General features: G+C 38.9%; 1 protein-coding gene across 1 annotated transcript; it reads right to left on the reverse strand.

The window, feature by feature from the left end:
• Positions 1 to 818: 818 nt before the first annotated feature.
• Positions 819 to 3,348, reverse strand: LOC113608879 (zinc finger protein 709-like). Its single transcript, XM_027085845.1, has 3 exons — positions 3,300 to 3,348; positions 3,035 to 3,095; positions 819 to 2,637 (listed from the first exon to the last, which is right to left on the reverse strand). The coding sequence occupies exons 1-3, from the start codon at positions 3,331 to 3,333 to the stop codon at positions 819 to 821; spliced, it is 1,914 nt and encodes a 637-aa protein (XP_026941646.1). The 5' UTR covers positions 3,334 to 3,348.
• Between the last annotated feature and the right edge of the window lie 17,221 nt (positions 3,349 to 20,569).

A 20,569-nucleotide genomic window follows, 5' to 3' on the forward strand; every position in this document is an offset into this window, starting at 1 on the left:
GAACATGCTGTAGAGCACAGGGAGCTCAGCTTGGTGCTCTGTATTAACCTAGATGGGTGGGATGGGTGGGGAGGGAGGTCCAAGAGGGTGGGGATATATGTATACATATAGCAGATTCACTTCACTGTACAGAAGAAACTAACACAACATTGTAAAGCAATTATATTCCAATAAAAAATAAAATTAGTTTCTAACATTACCCACAGCACAGGCTCAGATATTTGTCCCATCACAGGTCTCTCTTCTTAAAATCTATTCACCAAATAACAGTCATTGGAAGAACAACAAGCAAAGGCCCAAATATAAAAACAATTATTCACATGAAACTCCAAAAAAGGAGCTTTGTCATTAAGAAAGGTAAAATACATAAAATAGACTATAGAGATATCAGGAACCGTCCAGTATCCAGATATCCAGTAGGAAAATCCCAACAAATACCACATTTTCCAATTGTCCCTTAACACAGAATAAACCTATAAAAAATTAAACCTGACTATGCACATATCAGAAATACAGTTCAATTCACCCACGGATCCAACAGACTTCAAAATGGGGAGAGAAAATATTAACTGATTCAAGGAAAAAGCACTGCCTTTTAATGTTATGCACTACTGTTGAAAGATGACTTGCAGAATTATATCACCCCAATATTCATTTTTGAAACTAGTAGAAACCCACACTCCAATGATATACTTTAAGAAAGAGGCTTGATAAACAATATATTTACAACTTGTAAAAAACAATTCTTTTGTGTTGAAAGTTTTTTGGAACGTTATACATGGATTAATTTTCATCAAGCTTTCTCATGTTACTTACATTTATAATTTATTTCTGGTGGGAGTTTTAACATGTAACGATGAAGGCCAACTGAAGTCTTTCCCACGCTGTTTACATTCAAAAGGTTCTACCCTGTGAGTCTTTTCGTGCCTTCGGAAGGAAGTGGGATGACTGAAGGCCTTCCCACATTCTTTACATTCATAGGGTTTCTCTCCAGTGTGAGTTCTTTCATGTCTTCGAAAACTCTGATACCACCTGAAAGCTTTTCCACATTCCTTACATGCATAGGGTTTCTCTCCTGTGTGAGTCCTTTCATGTGTTTGCAAGGAACTGTAACCTCTGTAGGCTTTACCACATTGTTTACATTCATAGGGTTTTTCTCTAGTGTGAGTTCTTTCATGTGTTCTAAGATAACTGGGACACCTGAATGCTTTACTACATTTTTTACATTCATAGGGTTTTTCTCCAGTGTGATTTCTTTCATGTCTTCGAAAACTTTGATAACACCTGAAGGCCTTTCCACATTGTTTACATTCATAGGGTTTCTCTCCAGTATGAATTCTTATGTGTGTTTCTAAGGAAGTGTAATCTCTGCAGGCTTTTCCACACTGCTTACATTCATAGAGTTTCTCTCCAGTGTGTGTTCTTTTATGTAGTCGCAGCAAAGTTGAACAACTAAAGGCTCTTCCACACTCCTTACATTCATAGGGTTTCTCTCCAGTGTGAGTTCTTTCATGTTTTTGAAAGGAAGGGTAATACCTGAAGGTTTTACCACACTGTTTACATTCATAGGGTTTCTCTCCAGTGTGACTCCTTTGATGTATTCGAAATGAACTGGGAGAAATAAATGCTTTCTCACACTGCTTACATTTATAAGGTCCCACTCCAGTGTGAGTGATCATGTGCACTCGAAGGCTTGCAAGAGCTCTAAGGGCTTTCCCACATTCCTTACATTCATAAGGTTTTTCCCCAGTATGAGTTCTTTCATGTTTTCGAAAAGAACTGGGACAACTGAAGGCTTTACTACATTTTTGGCATTCATAGGGTTTTTCTCCAGTGTGATTTCTTTCATGTATTTGGAAACCTATATTAGAACTGAAAGTTTTACCACATGGCTTACATTCATAGGGTTTCTCTCCAGTATGAACTCTTTCGTGTGTTTGGAAGGAAGGGTAATATCTGAAGGTTTTACCACATTGTTTACATTCATAAGGTTTCTTTCCATTGTGAGTTCTTTCATGTATTCGGAGGGAACTGGGACAACTGAATGCTTTACTACATTTTTTACATTCATAGGATTTCTCTCCTGTGTGAGTCCTCTCATGTATTTGTAAAGTTTGATGATATCTATAGGCTTTTCCACAATGTTTACATTTATAAGGTTTCTCTCCAGTGTGGGCTTTTTCATGTATCTGAAGTGAAACTAAAGAACTAAAAGTTTTCCCACAATCCTTACACTTATAAGAGGCAGCTCCAGTATGTGTTACCATGTGTCTCTGAAAAGTTTCGAGCTGCATGAAGGCTTTCCCACACTCCTTACATTTATAGGTTTTCCCTCCAGTGTGATTTCTTTTATGTTTTTCAAAACACTGCAGATAACTAAAGGCTTTCCCACATACATTACATTTATATGGCTTCTCTCCATTTTTCTGATACTCATATGGCTTGTGTCCAACGTGACTTCTGGTGTACCTATTATGGGATGAATGATGCATGAGGACTTTTCCACATACTTTGTGTTCCCATGGTTTTACTCTGATAAGAGTTTTCTTGTTCAGATTGAGATTTGGAATAAGGCTGAGGTTTTCTCTACATGGACCATCCTCTTTCCCTTCACATATTCTCCCTACCTTACGACTCCTGCAAAAAACAAGGAGGAATTATTAATGATCTCTTTATTAATGATTTCATACTTATTACAATATTTCAGCTACAATTTTATTATTTGTAGCAAAACTATAGGTATTTTTCTATTTCGGGTGAATTGTTCAAAACTGAATATACTGAATGCTCCACAAGAGGACTCACCCTTGCTCACCAAAATGGTGATATTTATACATAGGGCTTATTAATGCTGTTTCCAAGTGAACTATTTTGCAAACACTGAACATTATGTCATATGTAAGAAAGTAATTTGGTGAAAATTTTCTGAGAAGCAATAAATTTGAAGCATAGATTGTCTTGTTTCTTTTTAAGATCTGGTACAATAATATAATTCTCATGTGAAACACTGCTTTCTGCTGGGAGTGCCACTCACCTTAGTTTTGTCCCCTGGTTTTTGCATTTATCTTCAATGTCATGATCTTTCCATGTTTCTCCTAAAATGCAGACACAGAAAAATGATTCCAAAGTATTAGAAGTTATAGAAAAATTATTAGATTCTAGTGCTACAGTGAGCTGTGACCATACCTAGTTTATTTACCAATGTCCTCCCTGTACACATTCCACCTCTTAGAATAATATTGTAGGGCAGAAAAACTTGACCTTTGACTGACAAGGTGAAGGTAAGTTGTCATCCTTACCTACTGAGGCCAGGTTCCTGAAGGTTTCCCCCATCACATCTCTGTAGAGTTTCTTCTGTGAAAAATCCAGTAAAGCCCACTCTTCCAGGGTGAAGTTCACAGCAACATCCTCAAAGACCACTGCGTCCTACAACATCCCATATATATGTATGGTAGGATGAGTAAGACTGACAGCACTGGACATCTATACTCCATTTATAAGGAAGGTTACATATGATTCTGCTATCTCCCAACATTTATTCTCTGACTTGATCATCAGAAACTAATTCTCTGTCCATACTTACTTCCTCATAAATTTAACAGCATCAGGAACACATGAACATTATTTACATAGTTTTACTGCGATCACATTACAAATCCTATTGCTGTCTAATGGCAGGGTCCAAAGCATGTTGGGAAATGTCAGAAATGCTATAAAAATGAAATAAATATTATCAATTTAAGACCATCCATTGGTGAGAAAAACTCTTTCCTCCCGTTTCTTATTATCCACCATTTACACACTCCATGACGCAGTGTGTAATATCCTGTAATAAACCATAATGGAAAAGAATATGAAAAAGAATATGTATATATATGCATAACTGAATCACTCTGCTGTATAGCAGAAACTAACACAACATTGTAAATCAACTATACTTCAATAAAATAAATTTTAAAAGATAAAGAGGGACTTTATCATAATACAAAGGTGTCAATTCTCCACGAAGGCATAACAATCATTCATGTGTACATGCATCACAACAGATGGGCAAAATATATGAGACCAAAACTGATAGAATGCAAGAAAGTAAGTGAATCCACTACTAGTTGTAGACTTCAACACCTCCTTACCATGAATTATCAATTGCAGCAGGCAGAAAATTAGGAAGGACAGAACTGAAATCAATAGCACCATGGAACGACTGGATTTAATTGTAATCCATGGAAATCATTCTTCTCAAGTTCATAAGGAACATTCACCAAGACAGAACTCATTCTGGGACATAAAACATACCTTAACAAATTTGAAAGGACAACAGTCATTCAAAATATGCTCTCACACCACACAGGCACTAGTCTAGAAATCAGTAACATGAAGATAGTCAGAAACTCCCCAAAATACGTGGAGATTCAACAATACGCTTCTAAATAATATGTGGGATCAAAAAAGAAGTCCCAAGAGAAATAAAAAATTATTTTGAAGTAAATGAAAATACAACTAATCAAGGGTTGTGGGCTGCAGCAAAACAATGCTTAGAGGGAAATTTATGTCACTGAACAAATACACTAGAAAAAAAAGAAAAATCTATAATCAACAATGTAAATATCTACCTTTGGAAGGAAAAGAACAATTTAAACCCAAAGTAAGCAGAATAAAAGAAATAATAAAAATTGGGGGAAAAATCAGTGGAGTATATTAAAAGAAAAAAAGCTGGTTCTTTGACAAGATCAATGAAACTGATAAACATCTTGTGATCATAACTAAGAAAAAGAGAGAAATTACAACACAAGACCATCAGGGGTGACCAGAAGGTATGGGAGGTGGGTGCTGAAGCCTCTTCACTATAGTGAAGGAGTCTCTGAGGACACTACCAGGTGTGCCTGTTGTATGGCAACAGTCTTGAGCCTTCTATGGTAGGGCTGTCTATTCAAGGTGGCCCAATTTCCAAGTAACCGCATAAATGGGCTCCGGTAAATTTATAAACAAGGGATATGTTGCCTCCCAAACATCACAAGAATCTAGACAATGTTGTGAGTGCTGAGACGGACTATTGGTATTTCTTCATGGTGCCAGGAAGGGGTGGGCTTCTGTTTATTTTTTTTTTTTAATGTATTCATTAAAGGTATCCAGGCCTCATATGTTTGGAGCAATGCCCATCCACTTTTTACAAGCCCACCTTTTTCAATATTGTATGTCCTGAATATCAAATGAACTTCCTCAGAAGAGATGTCATTAATGTCATATCTCTGCTCGTGGCACAAGGTGGATGCAGTTCAGATCCTGCCTGCAGAGACTGTGTGTGTTCACAGTGGTGTTGAGGTTCCCTGACGGTAACCAGTTAAAGGTGTATCATGTCCTTTCAGAGGTGAAGGCCAAGTGCAGCTGAGAGGCTGTTGAAACAGGAACTGAACAGAACAGACGTAGCCAAATCTGTGAGAGTAGAATGTTGAGCAGAATGTTTAGCAGTTGCTGAGTAGATGGAGTCAGTAATTTCCATAATGTTGGGGACTAGGAATAAGGGGTTTCTGTGATGGGACAACAGCCTCAAGGTTGTAGCATTCCACTGTGAGGTGTTTTTCACTCTTTCCAGGTTTAATAACAGGTCAAATTAGGCTGTTCAAGGCAGAAACCCTGGGGATAATCACTTCTTCCCAAAATAACAGGTTTCTTAAAGTTTTCAATCCTCATAGGCCCTGTTTAACTTATACTGGATCATATAACTAATTTAACTAAGGGGTAAGGACCATGGAGTCTCATTTTGTGAAGCCAATTTGGAAGTGGCAAGAACTTAATTTAACTTAATTTTAATTTATGATTTATTGGTTCAGAGCTTTCCTGCTCACTATGGGACATTTTGTGACAATGGGTGCTATGATCGTAAGGAGAGGCAAAGAGTTCTGATGGTTATGGTGAAGTATACCAATCTGCCCTCTATATTATATTCCGTACTTCCTCTAAGATCATGCAGTACACCTTGCTTAAATCTACTGAGATTCTAGGTATAACTAACTTGAGATCTCTCACTCAATAATTGTAGGAAGGTTTGTGAATTATGGCATTATAGGAGACTGTAACATTAATTCAAAACCTATGTTCTGAAGAGGTTCAAAAAGCAAGGACTTTTTGTCGAAAGCTTTCTCTGCATCTATTGAGATGATGAGATGATCATATGGTTTTTCTCCTTCAATTTGTTAATATGGTGTATCACGTTGATTGATTTGCATATATTGAAGAATCCTTGCATTTCTGGAATAAATCCCAATTGACCATGGTGTATGATCCTTTTAATGTGCTGTTGGATTCTGTTTGCTAGTATTTTGTTGAGGATTTTTGCATCTATGTTCATCAGTGATATTGGCCTGTAGTTTTCTTTCTTTGTGACATCCTTGTCTGGTTTTGGTATCAGGGTGATGGTGGCCTCGTAGAATGAGTTTGGGAGTGTTCTTCCCTCTGCTATATTTTGGAAGAGTTTGAGAAGGATAGGTGTTAGCTCTTCTCTAAATGTTTGATAGAATTCACCTGTGAAGCCATCTGGTCCTGGGCTTTTGTTTGTTGGAAGATTTTTAATCACAGTTTCAATTTCAGTGTTTGTGATTGGTCTGTTCATACTTTCTATTTCTTCCTGATTCAGTCCTGGCAGGTTGTGCATTTCTAAGAATTTGTCCATTTCTTCCAGGTTGTCCATTTTATTGGCATAGAGTTGCTTGTAGTAATCTCTCATGATCTTTTGTATTTCTGCAGTGTCAGTTGTTACTTCTCCTTTTTCATTTCTAATTCTATTGATTTGAGTCTTCTCCCTTTTTTTCTTGATGAGTCTGGCTAATGGTTTATCAATTTTGTTTATCTTCTCAAAGAACCACCTTTTAGTTTTATTGATCTTTGCTATCATTTCCTTCATTTCTTTTCCATTTATTTCTGATCTGATTTTTATGATTTCTTTCTGTCTGCTAACTTTGGGGTTTTTTTGTTCTTCTTTCTCTAATTGCTTTAGGTGCAAGGTTAGGTTGTTTATTCAAGATGTTTCCTGTTTCTTAAGGTAGGATTGTATTGCTATAAACTTCCCTCTTAGAACTGCTTTTGCTGCATCCCATAGGTTTTGGGTCGTCGTGTCTCCATTGTCATTTGTTTCTAGGTATTTTTTTATTTCCTCTTTGAGTTCTTCAGTGATCACTTTGTTATTACGTAGTGTATTATTTAGCCTCCATGTGTTTGTATTTTTTACAGATCTTTTCCTGTAATTGATATCTAGTCTCATAGCATTGTGGTCAAAAAAGATACTTGATACAAATTCAATTTTCTTAAATTTACCAAGGCTTGATTTGTGACCCAAGATAGGATCTATCCTGGAGAATGTTCCATGAGCACTTGAGAAAAATGTGTATTCTGTTGTTTTTGGATGGAATGTGCTATAAATATCAATTAAGTCCATCTTGTTTAATGTATCATTTAAAGCTTGTGTTTCCTTTTCATTTTCATTTTGGATGATCTGTCCATTGGTGAAAGTGGGGTGTTAAAGTCCCCTACTGTGAATGTGTTACTGTCGATTTCCCCTTTTATGGCTGTTAGTATTTGCCTTATGTATTGAGGTGCTCCTATAGCTACAGTAATCAAGACAGTATGGTACTGGCACAAAAACAGAAAGACAGATCAATGGAACAGGATAGAAAGCCCAGAGATAATCCCACGCACATATGGTCACCTTATCTTTGATAAAGGAGGCAGCAATGTACAGTGGAGAAAGGACAGCCTCTTCAATAACTGGTGCTGGGAAAACTGGACAGGTACATGTAAAAGTATGAGATTAGATCACTCCCTAACACCATACACAAAAATAAGCTCAAAATGGATTAAAGACCTAAACAGAAGGCCAGAAACTATCAAACTCTTAGAGGAAAACATAGGCAGAACACTCTATGACATAAATCACAGCAAGATCCTTTTTGACCCACCTCCTAGAGAAATGGAAATAAAAACAAAAATAAACAAATGGGACCTAATGAAACTTAAAAGCTTTTGCACAGCAACAGAAACCATAAACAAGGCCAAAAGACAACCCTCAGAATGGGAGAAAACGTTTGCAAATGAAGCAACTGACAAAGGATTAATCTCCAAAATTTATAAGCAGCTCATGCAGCTCAATAACAAAAAAACAAACAACCCAATCCAAAAATGGGCTGAAGACCTAAATAGACATTTCTCCAAAGAAGATATACAGACTGCCAACAAACACATGAAAGAATGCTCAACATCATTAATCATTAGAGAAATGCAACTCAAAACTACAATGAGATATCATCTCACACCAGTCAGAATGGCAATCATCAAAAAATCTAGAAATAATAAATGCTGGAGAGGGTGTGGAGAAAAGGGAACACTCTTGCACCGCTGGTGGGAATGTGAATTGGTTCAGCCACTATGGAGAACAGTATGGATGTTCCTTAAAAAACTACAAATAGAACTACCATATGACCCAGCAATCCCACTACTGGGCATATACCCTGAGAAAACCATAATTCAAAAAGAGTCATGTACCAAAATTTTCGTTGCAGCTCTATTTACAATAGCCTGGAGATGGAAACAACCTAAGTGTCCATCATCGGATGAATGGATAAAGAAGATGTGGCACATATATACAATGGAATATTACTCAGCCATAAAAAGAAACGAAATTGAGCTATTTGTAATGAGGTGGATAGACCTAGAGTCTGTCATACAGAGTGAAGTAAGTCAGAAAGAGAAAGACAAATACCATATGCTAACACATATATATGGAATTTAAGAAAAAAAAATGTCATGAAGAACCTAGGGGTAAAACAGGAATGAAGACACAGACCTACTAGAGAATGGACTTGAGGATATGGGGAGGGGGAAGGGTAAGCTGTGACAAAGCGAGAGAGTGGCATGGACATATATACACTACCAAACGTAAAATAGATAGCTAGTGGGAAGCAGACGCATAGCACAGGGAGATCAGCTCAGTGCTTTGTGACCGCCTGGAGGGGTGGGATAGAGAGGGTGGGAGGGAGGGAGACGCAAGAGGGAAGAGATATGGGAACATATGTATATGTATAACTGATTCACTTTGTTATAAAGCAGAAACTAACACACCATTGTAAAGCAATTATACTCAAATAAAGATGTAAAATAAAATAAACTACACTTTCTCATAATTCAAAAAAAAAGCAAGGACTGCCCTTTTTATCTTTTTGGTTATGTAAATTTTTTAGTATATTTTAGATTTCCAACTGGAAAGTTGTGAGCCTTTTTTCTATATATTTTTCCTTTTGTTCCATCTTTCCCGTCCTTCCCTATATTATATTTTAAGTCCCAGGATATACTTTGGAAAAGAGGGTGTCCTCTCTACCCTGGCACTCATAAAATTTTTCCCCCAGGGGTGCACACTAGTGCCATCCGGATCAGAGGTCTCCTCCACGACTACCGGGTATTTTATAGAGTTTTTAGTTTAAGTTTGAACTAATCCCTTTGCCGTACCACAGTGAGGCTATGGGTGTTGTCCCCCGTAACTCAGAGGGTCAGGATCTTTGTTGCAGTAGAGGCAGGGGCAGCAGCAGCAGAGGTGAGCCCTCATATTAGGAGAGTGGACTCAGCTCACCACCTACTGGCTGCCTTTCCCAGTCTCCTTCTCTCTCTGAAATACCTGATCTTTAAGGAGTGGCCATCTCATGGGCTCACCTCATTCACAGGGTATATAATCAGCCTTTTACTCCCCAAAGACAAGGCAATCCCAGCCTCAGTTACAATTTTACTTAAAGACACTGATAGGTTTCAGCCAACACATCGACTGAGGACCACTTTAACAAAGGAGCCTTTCTCATACTCCTGCTCAGAGAGGACAATGAATTACCAAAACTTCCAACTCAGTGTCCTCTGTATATAGAACCCAGGGTTGGTGGGGTCAGCAATGCCACACAGGGCAGCTCAGCGCAGAGAAGGAGCTCCTCAGCAAAGAGCAGCTCACAGGGCAGGAGCCTCCAGGCTTTCTTATCAGCCTGTCCAGGTAAGAACTAGGGGAAGAGGGAGGGGTGAGGCTTAACTTTCAGTAGTCAAACATCAGATATGTGGACCCCCGACAGCTCATTATAAGAACAAATCCAGAAAGCATTAGCACTGGTTTGTTCTTATACAAAGAAACACTAACAAAATGATCAAGAAGTAATCAAAACTGGTTATTTCAGGGTGGCTGGAATAAGAGCAGAGAAGTAGAACAGGATATGTAAGTTAGTTTCCCATCTTAGGAATTTTTAAAAAAATCAACCTTTCCATGCATTAGTTACTGAAAATAAGAAGAGAAATTTACATACACTGCCTTTTCCTATGATTAATCATTATTTTAAATTAGCTTTTGATTTTTAAAATTTAAACTTTTCTACATAAGAAACTACTTCAAAATTTAATCCTTTAAACACTAGCAGATATAAAACTGCAGACCATGAAAAATTTACAAATCCCTTTCCAACTAAAAAAACGGGATTTCTATCAACAGCCCTAACGTACAATGCTTCAACTTACAATTTTTCGACTTTCAACAGATACACTTACAACCATCCTGTGCCCATACAACCATTCTATTTTTCACATTCAGTACAGTACTCAATAAAGTACATCAGACAGTCAACACTTTATTATAAAATAGGCCTCGTGTTAGATGATTCTACCCAAATGTAGGCTAATGTAAGTGTTCTGAGCATGTTTAAGGCAGACTAGGCTAAGCTATGATGTTCAGTAAGTAAGGTGTATTAAATGCATTTTCAACTATCAATATTTTAAATTTACAATGGGATTATTGGGATGTAAGCCCATCATAAATTGAGTAAGATCTGTAATAGTTCCTCCCTCCACTATATTTAACATAAAATATTTTATAGTATGAGTAGCATATTATAATACATTAGGGGTTTCAATTAAGCCCTGAAATGTACTAGAAATTTCAAAGATTTCCATAGGCTTTGAGGTGTTTTCCTCATATCAATGAAAAAAGAAATTCAACTGCTTTTTCCTCGCATGCGTTAAAATAGGAATTCATTTGCCTTAGGAATAGTATAGCCTCTTAAAAGTCAAAGTTCTCTAGAGACATGGACAGACACTGACCTAAAAAATGAAAGAAGCAGGGCTTCCCTGGTGGCACAGTGGTTGAGAGTCCGCCTGCCGATGCAGGGGACACGGGTTCGTGCCCCGGTCCGGGAAGATCCCACATGCTGCGGAGCGGCTAGGCCCGTGAGCCATGACCGCTGAGCCTGTGCATCCGGAGCCTGTGCCCCGCAATGGGAGAGGCCACAACAGTGAGAGGCCCGCGTACCGCAAAAAAAAAAAAAAAAAAAAATGAAAGAAGCACCTGAGAACTTAAAAACACCCATATCTCACATCTTGAGGGTCTCCTGCCTAAATGGAACCAAAATTCTACCTGGTTCCACAATTTTCTTATCTTACACTGTACGTGTCAACCAACTTACATAGTATAACCCCGAATGCCAATGAGAACCAGAATGAACACAGATATGCAGCATGCTTCGCTACAATTCAGAAAACAAAAACACCACCATGTTCACAAAGTTGAACATAATCGCAACTTGGGTTCTAAACACTCCGGGTTGAGATGTAACCCCCTACAGTGTGTCAGCCTCTGGTGAAGGAGGGTAGGGACACCTTAGCAGCCACAAGAAAGAACACTGGGAGCTCCATATGTCCTCCCCCCTGTAAGCATGGACACTCTTCCTCCTCCAGGCTTCTACTCTCACAAGTGAGGAAACTCTCAGCCTGATTCTGTTTAAGGGTCTGACCCAAATGAACTCCCAAATTCATCAACCCTTTGTCCATGAGACAGAACACCTGACCTTCAGACTTTCTCGATGTGCACCAATTACATTCTGAATGCAAAACGTCAGCATAAGGCCTAAAAATGTCTAGACCTAAGGAACCACAACTACAAACTCAGAAATACCATCACAACACACCTCCCACCCCCGTGTGCACATGCATCCCCAGTGTTCCAGGGGCTTTTCTCAGTATAAAGGACTCCTTCTGTGGTGGGTGTGACCAGGAAGAACACCAACAGAAGGAGGTTCTCCAGGAAGAATCCAACAGGTCTTTAAGTATTTCCCTTTGCAGACAAAATGGGAGCCATAGCTTGGGCCAGGCCCCTGCTCCACTCTGCAGTTGCTCTGGAACAATGTTGATACTTTAAATGACACAAAGCCAGTGTGTGAACAATCCCCAAAGTCACTCAAACCCAGCATTTACATAGAAAGGAGGGAAGAAAACTGTAAGGCACTTTGACGAGTTCAAATAGAAAACCCCAAATATCTATTCAGGGGTCAGGTAATTATTATTTCCAGGGAAAGAAACTGGTTTGTAAACAACTGATCATACTGGAACACTTCTACTCTGCAATTCTAAGCCCTGGAAATTTACTTGAAGACACCCAAAAGTAAAGAATAGACCTCAGGAACTTCCTATACATGCTCAGGGGAATAAAGAGTGAAAGAATCCTATACAAATGTAACGTGTAATACTGGAACATATTATTTTCTTCTAAAATTCACCTCTTTCTTGCCTGTTTAGAACTATTTTATACTCTCTTTGAAGTTCTATTGATTAAATACATTTTATCTCTATTGAAAAACTGAGACTTAAATAAGTGAAAAAAATCTTTCTGAGGTGACAAACCCAGAGAGGGGCTGTTCTGACAAAACACCCAGGAAAATTTCCAAAGAAGAACCTCCACCCAAAGCACTTCCCATAGGATGTGTGTGTGCAGGACAGATTAGGGGGAGAGGCAAGAGGATTTGATGCAACCTAGTTCTAAGTGGTTATTCTCGGCTTTCCTCTCACAAAAACAGCCACAGGCAAATATAAATCTTTTAAAAACAGCATTCCATGGCTCTGGAGAAAAAAGATAAAATATTGGATCTGTGTGACATGCAGCCGGAAGACAAACAGCTGATTATAATGTGAATTAGAGAGGGGAAGTTGGCTCTGGGAAGGAGGTGAGGGATCTGAACATTTAGGGATTTATTATCAGTCCTAGGAAGAGCTACGGCGGGGGGACGGGAGCATGGATTTGAGACTCCGCTTCCCAAATATGTGGAAAACTCAGGAGAAAACAGGTGACCCCTGGGAGAAAGGGACCGGGAACACCGCAGACTACAGCTCCTCCCACGCACGAACCCCAGAGACCGAGGCCTGATTGTCACTAATGACCCTCCCCGTGGTTACCGCACAGTCTGGGGAGACGCGGGGACGTAGGCACAGCGCTGCCCAGCGAAGCTCTGGGGTCGGGCGCCGAGCTAAATAACGGGACAGGACGCCCGGCGTCCGGCTGCCGTCCCAGCGTCCACGCTGCGGGCGGGAGGGGACTGAGGTCCGAGCCCCGCCACAGCCGGTTCCCACAAGACGCTCCGCCCCGACTCCACACTCAGGGGCAGCACACTCACCATTTCTAGGTTTCCTGGGTCTCCCTGAGTCCTTCCTACGGCTCCCACGACCAGTGCAGGTCACAGCGCAACACAGACCACGGCCCGCTCACCAGGAACCGTGAACACAGGCTATACCCGATCTCCGGCAAGGCCGGCGCCAGTAGGGACGTCCACTCCGGTGCGGTACGTCGCCCCCACCCACCTGCTCCAGCGGCGCCCCTGATTGGATAGCTCGGAGGGCCACGCCCCTCAGCTTGAGCTACAACAGGAGGGAGGATGCGCTGCTCACCCGAACCACCTTCTGCCAGTGAGTGGGAACCTGACCCAGCCACGATCGTTTGTATGGAGAAAAAACTTTCTCCTGGCCTGGGGCTGCCTCTACAGTTTTTTTCTCCCAGCTCTTCGTGAACATGTGGTCACAATTTACAGGGAATTCTTGAGTTTTCGTGAAACAAGCACACAGCATGAGGGTGGGCCAGGCCACACTGGAACAAGAGGGTCTTCTGTCTCTAGGGATCAAGGGCTTGGCATAGGGCTGTCAGGCCACTCAGGGAACTGCAACCCTTGTTCAGAAACACAAGACACTAAATGTGACCTCACCACTGATAATAAAGAACCCGGCTGCATTTGATCTTTGATCCTTGCAAGGATTGAGCCTTCCACCCATCCCTTTCCCACCCCCACTTATTTGGCACTTAAGTGAAAGAAACCCAGGACACTTGGGTCTGTGGGAAGTTTGAACCCAATAGCCCCAGCCTGGGCACAAGGACTCAGTCTAGCCACAGGGTGTGAGATGTACTCATTAAACTATTAGGTCATGAAATAAAAATTCATATTCTAAGGCAAGTCAAGGAAAATTTAAACATAAAAAATTTTCTCTGCCCTTTGGCCTCCTCCTCCCCCTCTACTGTGCATTGTGTATCAGCATTATGCATCAACCAAACCTCCCCACGGGCAGAAATACCTGCTCAAGCATAAAGAGCAACATTCTCCCAGTATCAAGAAGATAACTCCTTAGGAGATAGCCTTCCTGCTTAATCTTGTAAGGGGCCACGAATACCCATGACCCACTATTCATACTTCCTTTGTACAGGCAGCCCTGGATTGTGTAAACTGTCAGTAATACATCATTTAATGTGCAGTCCTCTGCCTCAAAATCTTATATAACTGTGCTTCGACATCTAGTGGGCAGAATAGTTCTTGGAGCTTTCTGAGGGTATATTTCCAGGTTATAGTCCTCAATTTGGCTCGAATAAAATTTTCCATTTCTTTCTTAGATCGACTAATTAATTTTTTTGTCAACACAGGTTTCATTAAATTCACATTTTACATTGGAAGGAAATTTATTTTAGATCAGATTTTGCCAGTGTTTCTCGAGAACTTCAAAATGTAACTGACTATAATGTCCCTAAGGCAACTAATTCCGATTTTCACTGATGGAAGAAAAATAGTCTTTATCTAAACAGGGAAGTATCTGGAAATCTGCGCCCCGCCCCCACCAGCTTTACTGAGGTATGACTAATAAAACTGCCTGTATTGAAGGATTACAATGTGATGATTTAATATACGGTATCCCGGGGCTTCCCTGGTGGCGCAGTGGTTGGGAGTCTGCCTGCCGATGCAGGGGACACGGGTTCGTGCCCCAGTCTGGGAGGATCCCACATGCCGCGGAGCGGCTGGGCCTGTGAGCCATGGCCGCTTGGCCTGCGCGTCCGGAGCCTGTGCTCTGCGGCGGGAGAGGCCACTACAGTGAGAGGCCTGCGTACTGCAAAACAAACAAACAAACAAAACAAAAAAAATATACGGTATCCTACATTGTATACTTGAAATCAGCCAAGACAGTGGATTAAGTAATCTCACCACCCAAAAAGTAACCATGTGGGGTGATGGATGTGTTAATCAATCTGGAAACTCTTATATGCCTACAAGATTGAATTGCATAACTCTTAATGTATTTAATTTACATGAACACCTTTATTGAGACAATGTAGATACCATACAATGCATCACATTAAAGAGTACAATTCAAAGGTTTTCAGTATATTCCCAGATATATACAATCATTCCCACAGTTGATCTTTGAAGATATTCATCATCTCAAAAAGAAATTCCTCTTCACTTTTTCACTCCCAATATCCCATCTTCCTCCTCCAATATCCAGCCTTATGAAACCTTAATCTACTATTTGTCTCTATAGATTTCCTTATTCAGGGCTCTCAAATGAATGGAATTACGTAATATATGGTTTCTGTGATTGACTTCATTCATTCGGCATAGCTTTTTCAAGGTACACCCATGCTGTAGCATTGATCAATATTTCATTAATTTTTATGGCCAAATAATATTCCACTAGATGGATAAAATGTTTTGTTTACCCTTTCATCTGTTAATAGACATTCAGATTATTTCCACTTTTTGGCTACTATGAGTAACATTGCTATAAATTTCATGTACAAATTTTGTTTGACCACATGTTTTCATTTTTCATAGGCATATAGCTGGGAAAGGAACTGGGGGGTCATATGATAATTATAGATTTAATTTTTGAGAAACTGCCTGACTGTTGATCAAGTGGCTGCACCATTTGTGAATAAAATATTTCAAGTGTTGATAGAAAAAAAGGATCTAACTAGAATTCGTTGTTGAGCAAAATTATCCTTCAAAGGTAAGGGGGAAATAAAGACTTTGAGACAGGGCTTCCCTAGTGGCGCAGTGGTTGGTAATCCGCCTGCCAAAGCAGGGGTCCACCTACCAAAACAAGGGATGAAGGTTCGAGACCTGGTCTGGGAGGATCCCACATGCCGTGGAGCAACTGAGCCCGTGAGCCACAACTGCTGAGCCTGTGCTATGGAGGCCGCGGGCCACAACTACTGAGGCCTGTGCACCTGGAGCCCGTGCTCTGCAACAAGAGAAGCCACCACAATGAAAAGTCCGTGCGCTGCAACGAGGAGTGGCGCCCGCTCACTGCAACTAGAGAAAGCCTGCGCGCAGCAACGAAGACCCAACGCAGCCTCAAATAAATATATTTATTTAAAAAAAGAATTTATAAAGACTTTGAGACAACATATTAGGGAATTTGTCACCAGTACACCTGCTTTGCAAGAAATGTTAAAGGAAATTCTTCAAAAGGAAGGAAAGTGATAAAGGGAGAGCTTTTGAGAAAAAAATAAATGAAGGGAAAATATCACTTTAAAAAGTTCTTAATTAATCTGATAGATAACAATTATTGAAAATAATACCAGAAACAATTTATTTGGTAATTATAGCTTATGGATAAGCAAAATGAATGACAGCAATGTTGAAAGGGACAGGAAGAGAGGAATTGGGAATATGAGGAATTTATACAACCAGTGAAGTGGTTTAGTGATACTTGAAGGTCGACTTGGGTTAACTGTAAATGTATACTACAATTCAAGAGCCACCAGTAATAAAGTAAGTAAAGTATAATTGATATGCTAGGAGAAGAAAAAATAGAATCAAATAAAATGCTCAAAGCCAGAGAAGACAGAAAAAAGGCAGAAGACAAAAGGGAAAAAAAAAGAACAAGGGCAACAACTGGAAACCACAAAAATTATTGTAGATATTAATGCAACTGTATCAATAATCACTTTAAAATTCAATGGTCTAAATACAACAATCAAAAGACAGATACTGTCAGAATGGATAAAAAAACAACACCCAATTATGTATTGTCTGTAACAAACTGACATTAACATTAAAGACAGATGGAGTAAGACTAAGATATGTAAAGATGTATCATGTTAACAAAAGAAATAGTTGAGGGGACTTCCTTGGCAGTCCAGTGGTTAAGACTCTGATCCAGTGGTTAAGACTCCATGATTCCAATGTAGGGGGAGCAGGTTCAATCCCCGGTTGGGGAATTAAGATCCCACATGCTGCGCGGTATGGACAAAACATTAAAAAAAATTTTTTTTTAATAGTTGAAATATCTAATTTCAGATAAAGCACAGGGATAAAATGGGGCATTACATAATGATAAAGGGGTCAAGTCTCTAAGGAGACACAGCAATTCTTGTGCTTATGCACACAATAAAGTGGCAAAATACACCAGGGAAAAATGGATAGAACTGCAAGGAGAAATAGATGACTCCACTATTATTACTGGAGACTTCAACACTCCATTAATAATTATGAGAACCAGCAGCAACTGGATTTGACTGAAAACTGTGAAATAACTCCATCAAGCAACAGCAGAATATATATTCTTCTCAAGTGCATATGGAAAATTCATGAAGATAAAACACATTGTATAACATAAAACACACCTTAACAAATCTGAAAGAAGAGAAATCATATAAAATATGCTTTCAGACCACAAAGGCATTAATCTAGAAATCAATAACAAAAAGATATTGGGAACTCCTCAAATACTTGGAGATTAAACAACACACTTCTAAATAACTCATGGATCAAAGGAGACTCAAGAGCAATTAAAAATTATTTTGAATTAAACAAAAATGAAAGTACAATTGATTAAAATTGTGGGATCTAGCAAAAAGTGCTTAAAGGAAATTTATAGCATTGAAGGCATACACTTGAAAAAAGAGATCTGTGTAATAAGTGATCTAAACTTCAACCTTACACAACTAGAAAAAGATGAGCAAATTAAACGAAAATTAAGCACGAGAAGATAAATAATAAAAGTTGGAGAAGAAATCAATGAAATTATGGGAAGCCAATGGTGAAAACCCAACAAAACCAAAAGCTGGTTCTTAGAGAATATTAATAAAATTAAGATACGTGTACACAAGCTGAGGAAAAAAAGAGGGAAAAAAGAAATTATTAGTATCAGGAACAAAAAGGGAGAAAATAAAACTGTAAAAGCGTTTGACAAAATACATGACAGCGAACAACAAATAGAAGGGAAGTTCCTCTTCCTGAGAAAGACCATCTACAAGAAATCTGTGGTTAACATGATACTTATGGTGAGAAACCAGATGCTTTCCTGGTAAGATCAAGAAGGCAATGGACGGCCCCTCTCTCACCAGTCCTAGTCAACACTGTACCAGAAGTCTAAGCTAATCCAATGAAAGAAAATACAAGGAAAGGAAATAAAAGGTATACAGAATGGGAAGTAGGAAATAAAACTGTCTTTTGTCACATATGACATGATTATGGAGAAAAACTCAAAGAATCAACAATAACAAAGAAAACCTCTTGAACTAAAATAAGAGAGTAGATTAAGGTTGAAGGATAAATGGTTATACAAAAGTCAACGCCTTCCTATAAATCATAAATGGTTAATATACAAAAGTCAGTGCTTTCCTATCATTCCAAACAAATATAGTCAATTGATCTTTGACGAAGAGTCAAAGCAATATAATGGAAAAAAACAGTCTTTTCAACACATAGTGCCAGGGAAACTAGATAGTCACCTGCCAAAAACAAAAACAACATCAAAAAATCCCTACCATGTAATCAATCAATCAATGTACCTAGACACAAATCATAAACCTTCCATAGGAATTAACTGAAAATGGATTATAGATCTTACGTAAAATGCAAAACTACAAAACTCCTAGAAGATAACACAGGAGAAAATCTAGGTGATCTTGGCTTTGGTGATACATTTTTAGAAACAACACCAAAAGCAAGATCAATGAAAGAAAAAAAATAGTAAGTTTGACTTCACTAAAATGAAAACTTGTTCTGTGAAATGCAGTGTTAAGAGATTAAAAACACAAGCTGAAGTCTGGGGGAAAATCTTTGTAAAACACTTCTCTTGTAAAGGACGGGTATTCAACATGTCCGTTTATAAGAACTCTTATAAATCAATATATCAAACAATTAAAAATGGACAAAATATCGGAACACATACCTCACCAAAGAAGATATATGAATGGTAAATAAGCATAAGAAAAGATGCTCAACATCATATGTCAACAGGAGTTGCAAATAAAAGAAGAACGAGATACTACTAGACACTATTATGGCTCAAATCAAAACATCAAGAACAAACACCAAATGATGGAGAAGATGTGCAGCAACATGAACCCTCACTCACTGCTGGTGGTAATGTGAAATGATATGCCTACTTTGGCAGTTTCTTAAAACTAAACCTATTCTTACCAGGTTCCTCCTAGCAAGCAGGTTCCTTCCTATTTCCCCAAATGAGTTGAAACTTTCGTTCATAAAAAAACCTACATACAAATTTTTATAAGAGCTTTATTCATGATTGCCAAGACGTACAGGTAACCAAGATATCCTCCAATAAATAAGAGAAAAAATAACCATGGGAACATCCATTCAATGAAATATTATTAAATATTTTTAATATTAAGATATTAATATTTAATATTATTAAAGGATATGAGGTGGAACTTCGCTGGTGCTCCAGTGGTTAAGACTCTGTGCTTCCACTGAAAGGGGTGCGGGTTTGATCCCTGGTCCGGGATCCCACATGCCACGCGGTGCAGCAACAACAAAAAAAACAACCTCATGAAAGTGATAAGATATAAACTTAGTATTAAAAATAAAATAAAGATTATTTTTAAAAAAGGATATGAGGTATCAGGCTAAAAAGATATGGAGAAACCTTAAAATAAGACTGCTAAGTGATTGTATAGTTCTGGAAAGGCCAAAACTATGAGAAAGTGAAAGATCTTTGGTTGCCAGTGATTTTGGGGTGGGAGGGAGGAATAAAGAGGTGGAGCACAAGAGATTTTTAGAGCAGTGAAAGTACATGATACAGAAACGATAGACACATGTCATTTCACGATGTCAAAGCCCAGAGATTGTATAACACAGAATCAAAGCAATCTTACATGTAGACTTTAATGCATCAATATTGGTTCATCGAATGTAACAAATACACCACAGTAATACAAAATATTAAAAATAGGACAAACTACGTGGAGGCACAGGGGTTATGTGGGAACTCCTTACTTTCTGATCAAGTTTTCTGTTAACCAAAAACTGCTGTAAATAAAAGTCTGTTAGGAAAAAAAAAGATAAAGACAGATACATTAACATTCATATCAGATGACTGATAACTGAAAAGGGCCATCTTTCCTTCAACTGATTTGAATTTATTTCAATGAGCCATTATGATGCTCTTATGAGGCCTGGACCCTGAGACTTGGAAGAGAGGTTAAAACTACATTGAATGCTGT

The sequence above is a fragment of the Aethalodelphis obliquidens genome, unplaced genomic scaffold (assembly GCF_003676395.1).
Source record: "Aethalodelphis obliquidens isolate GAN/ISIS:26980383/991018 unplaced genomic scaffold, ASM367639v1 scaffold53, whole genome shotgun sequence".
Classification (NCBI taxonomy): Eukaryota; Metazoa; Chordata; class Mammalia; order Artiodactyla; family Delphinidae; genus Aethalodelphis; species Aethalodelphis obliquidens.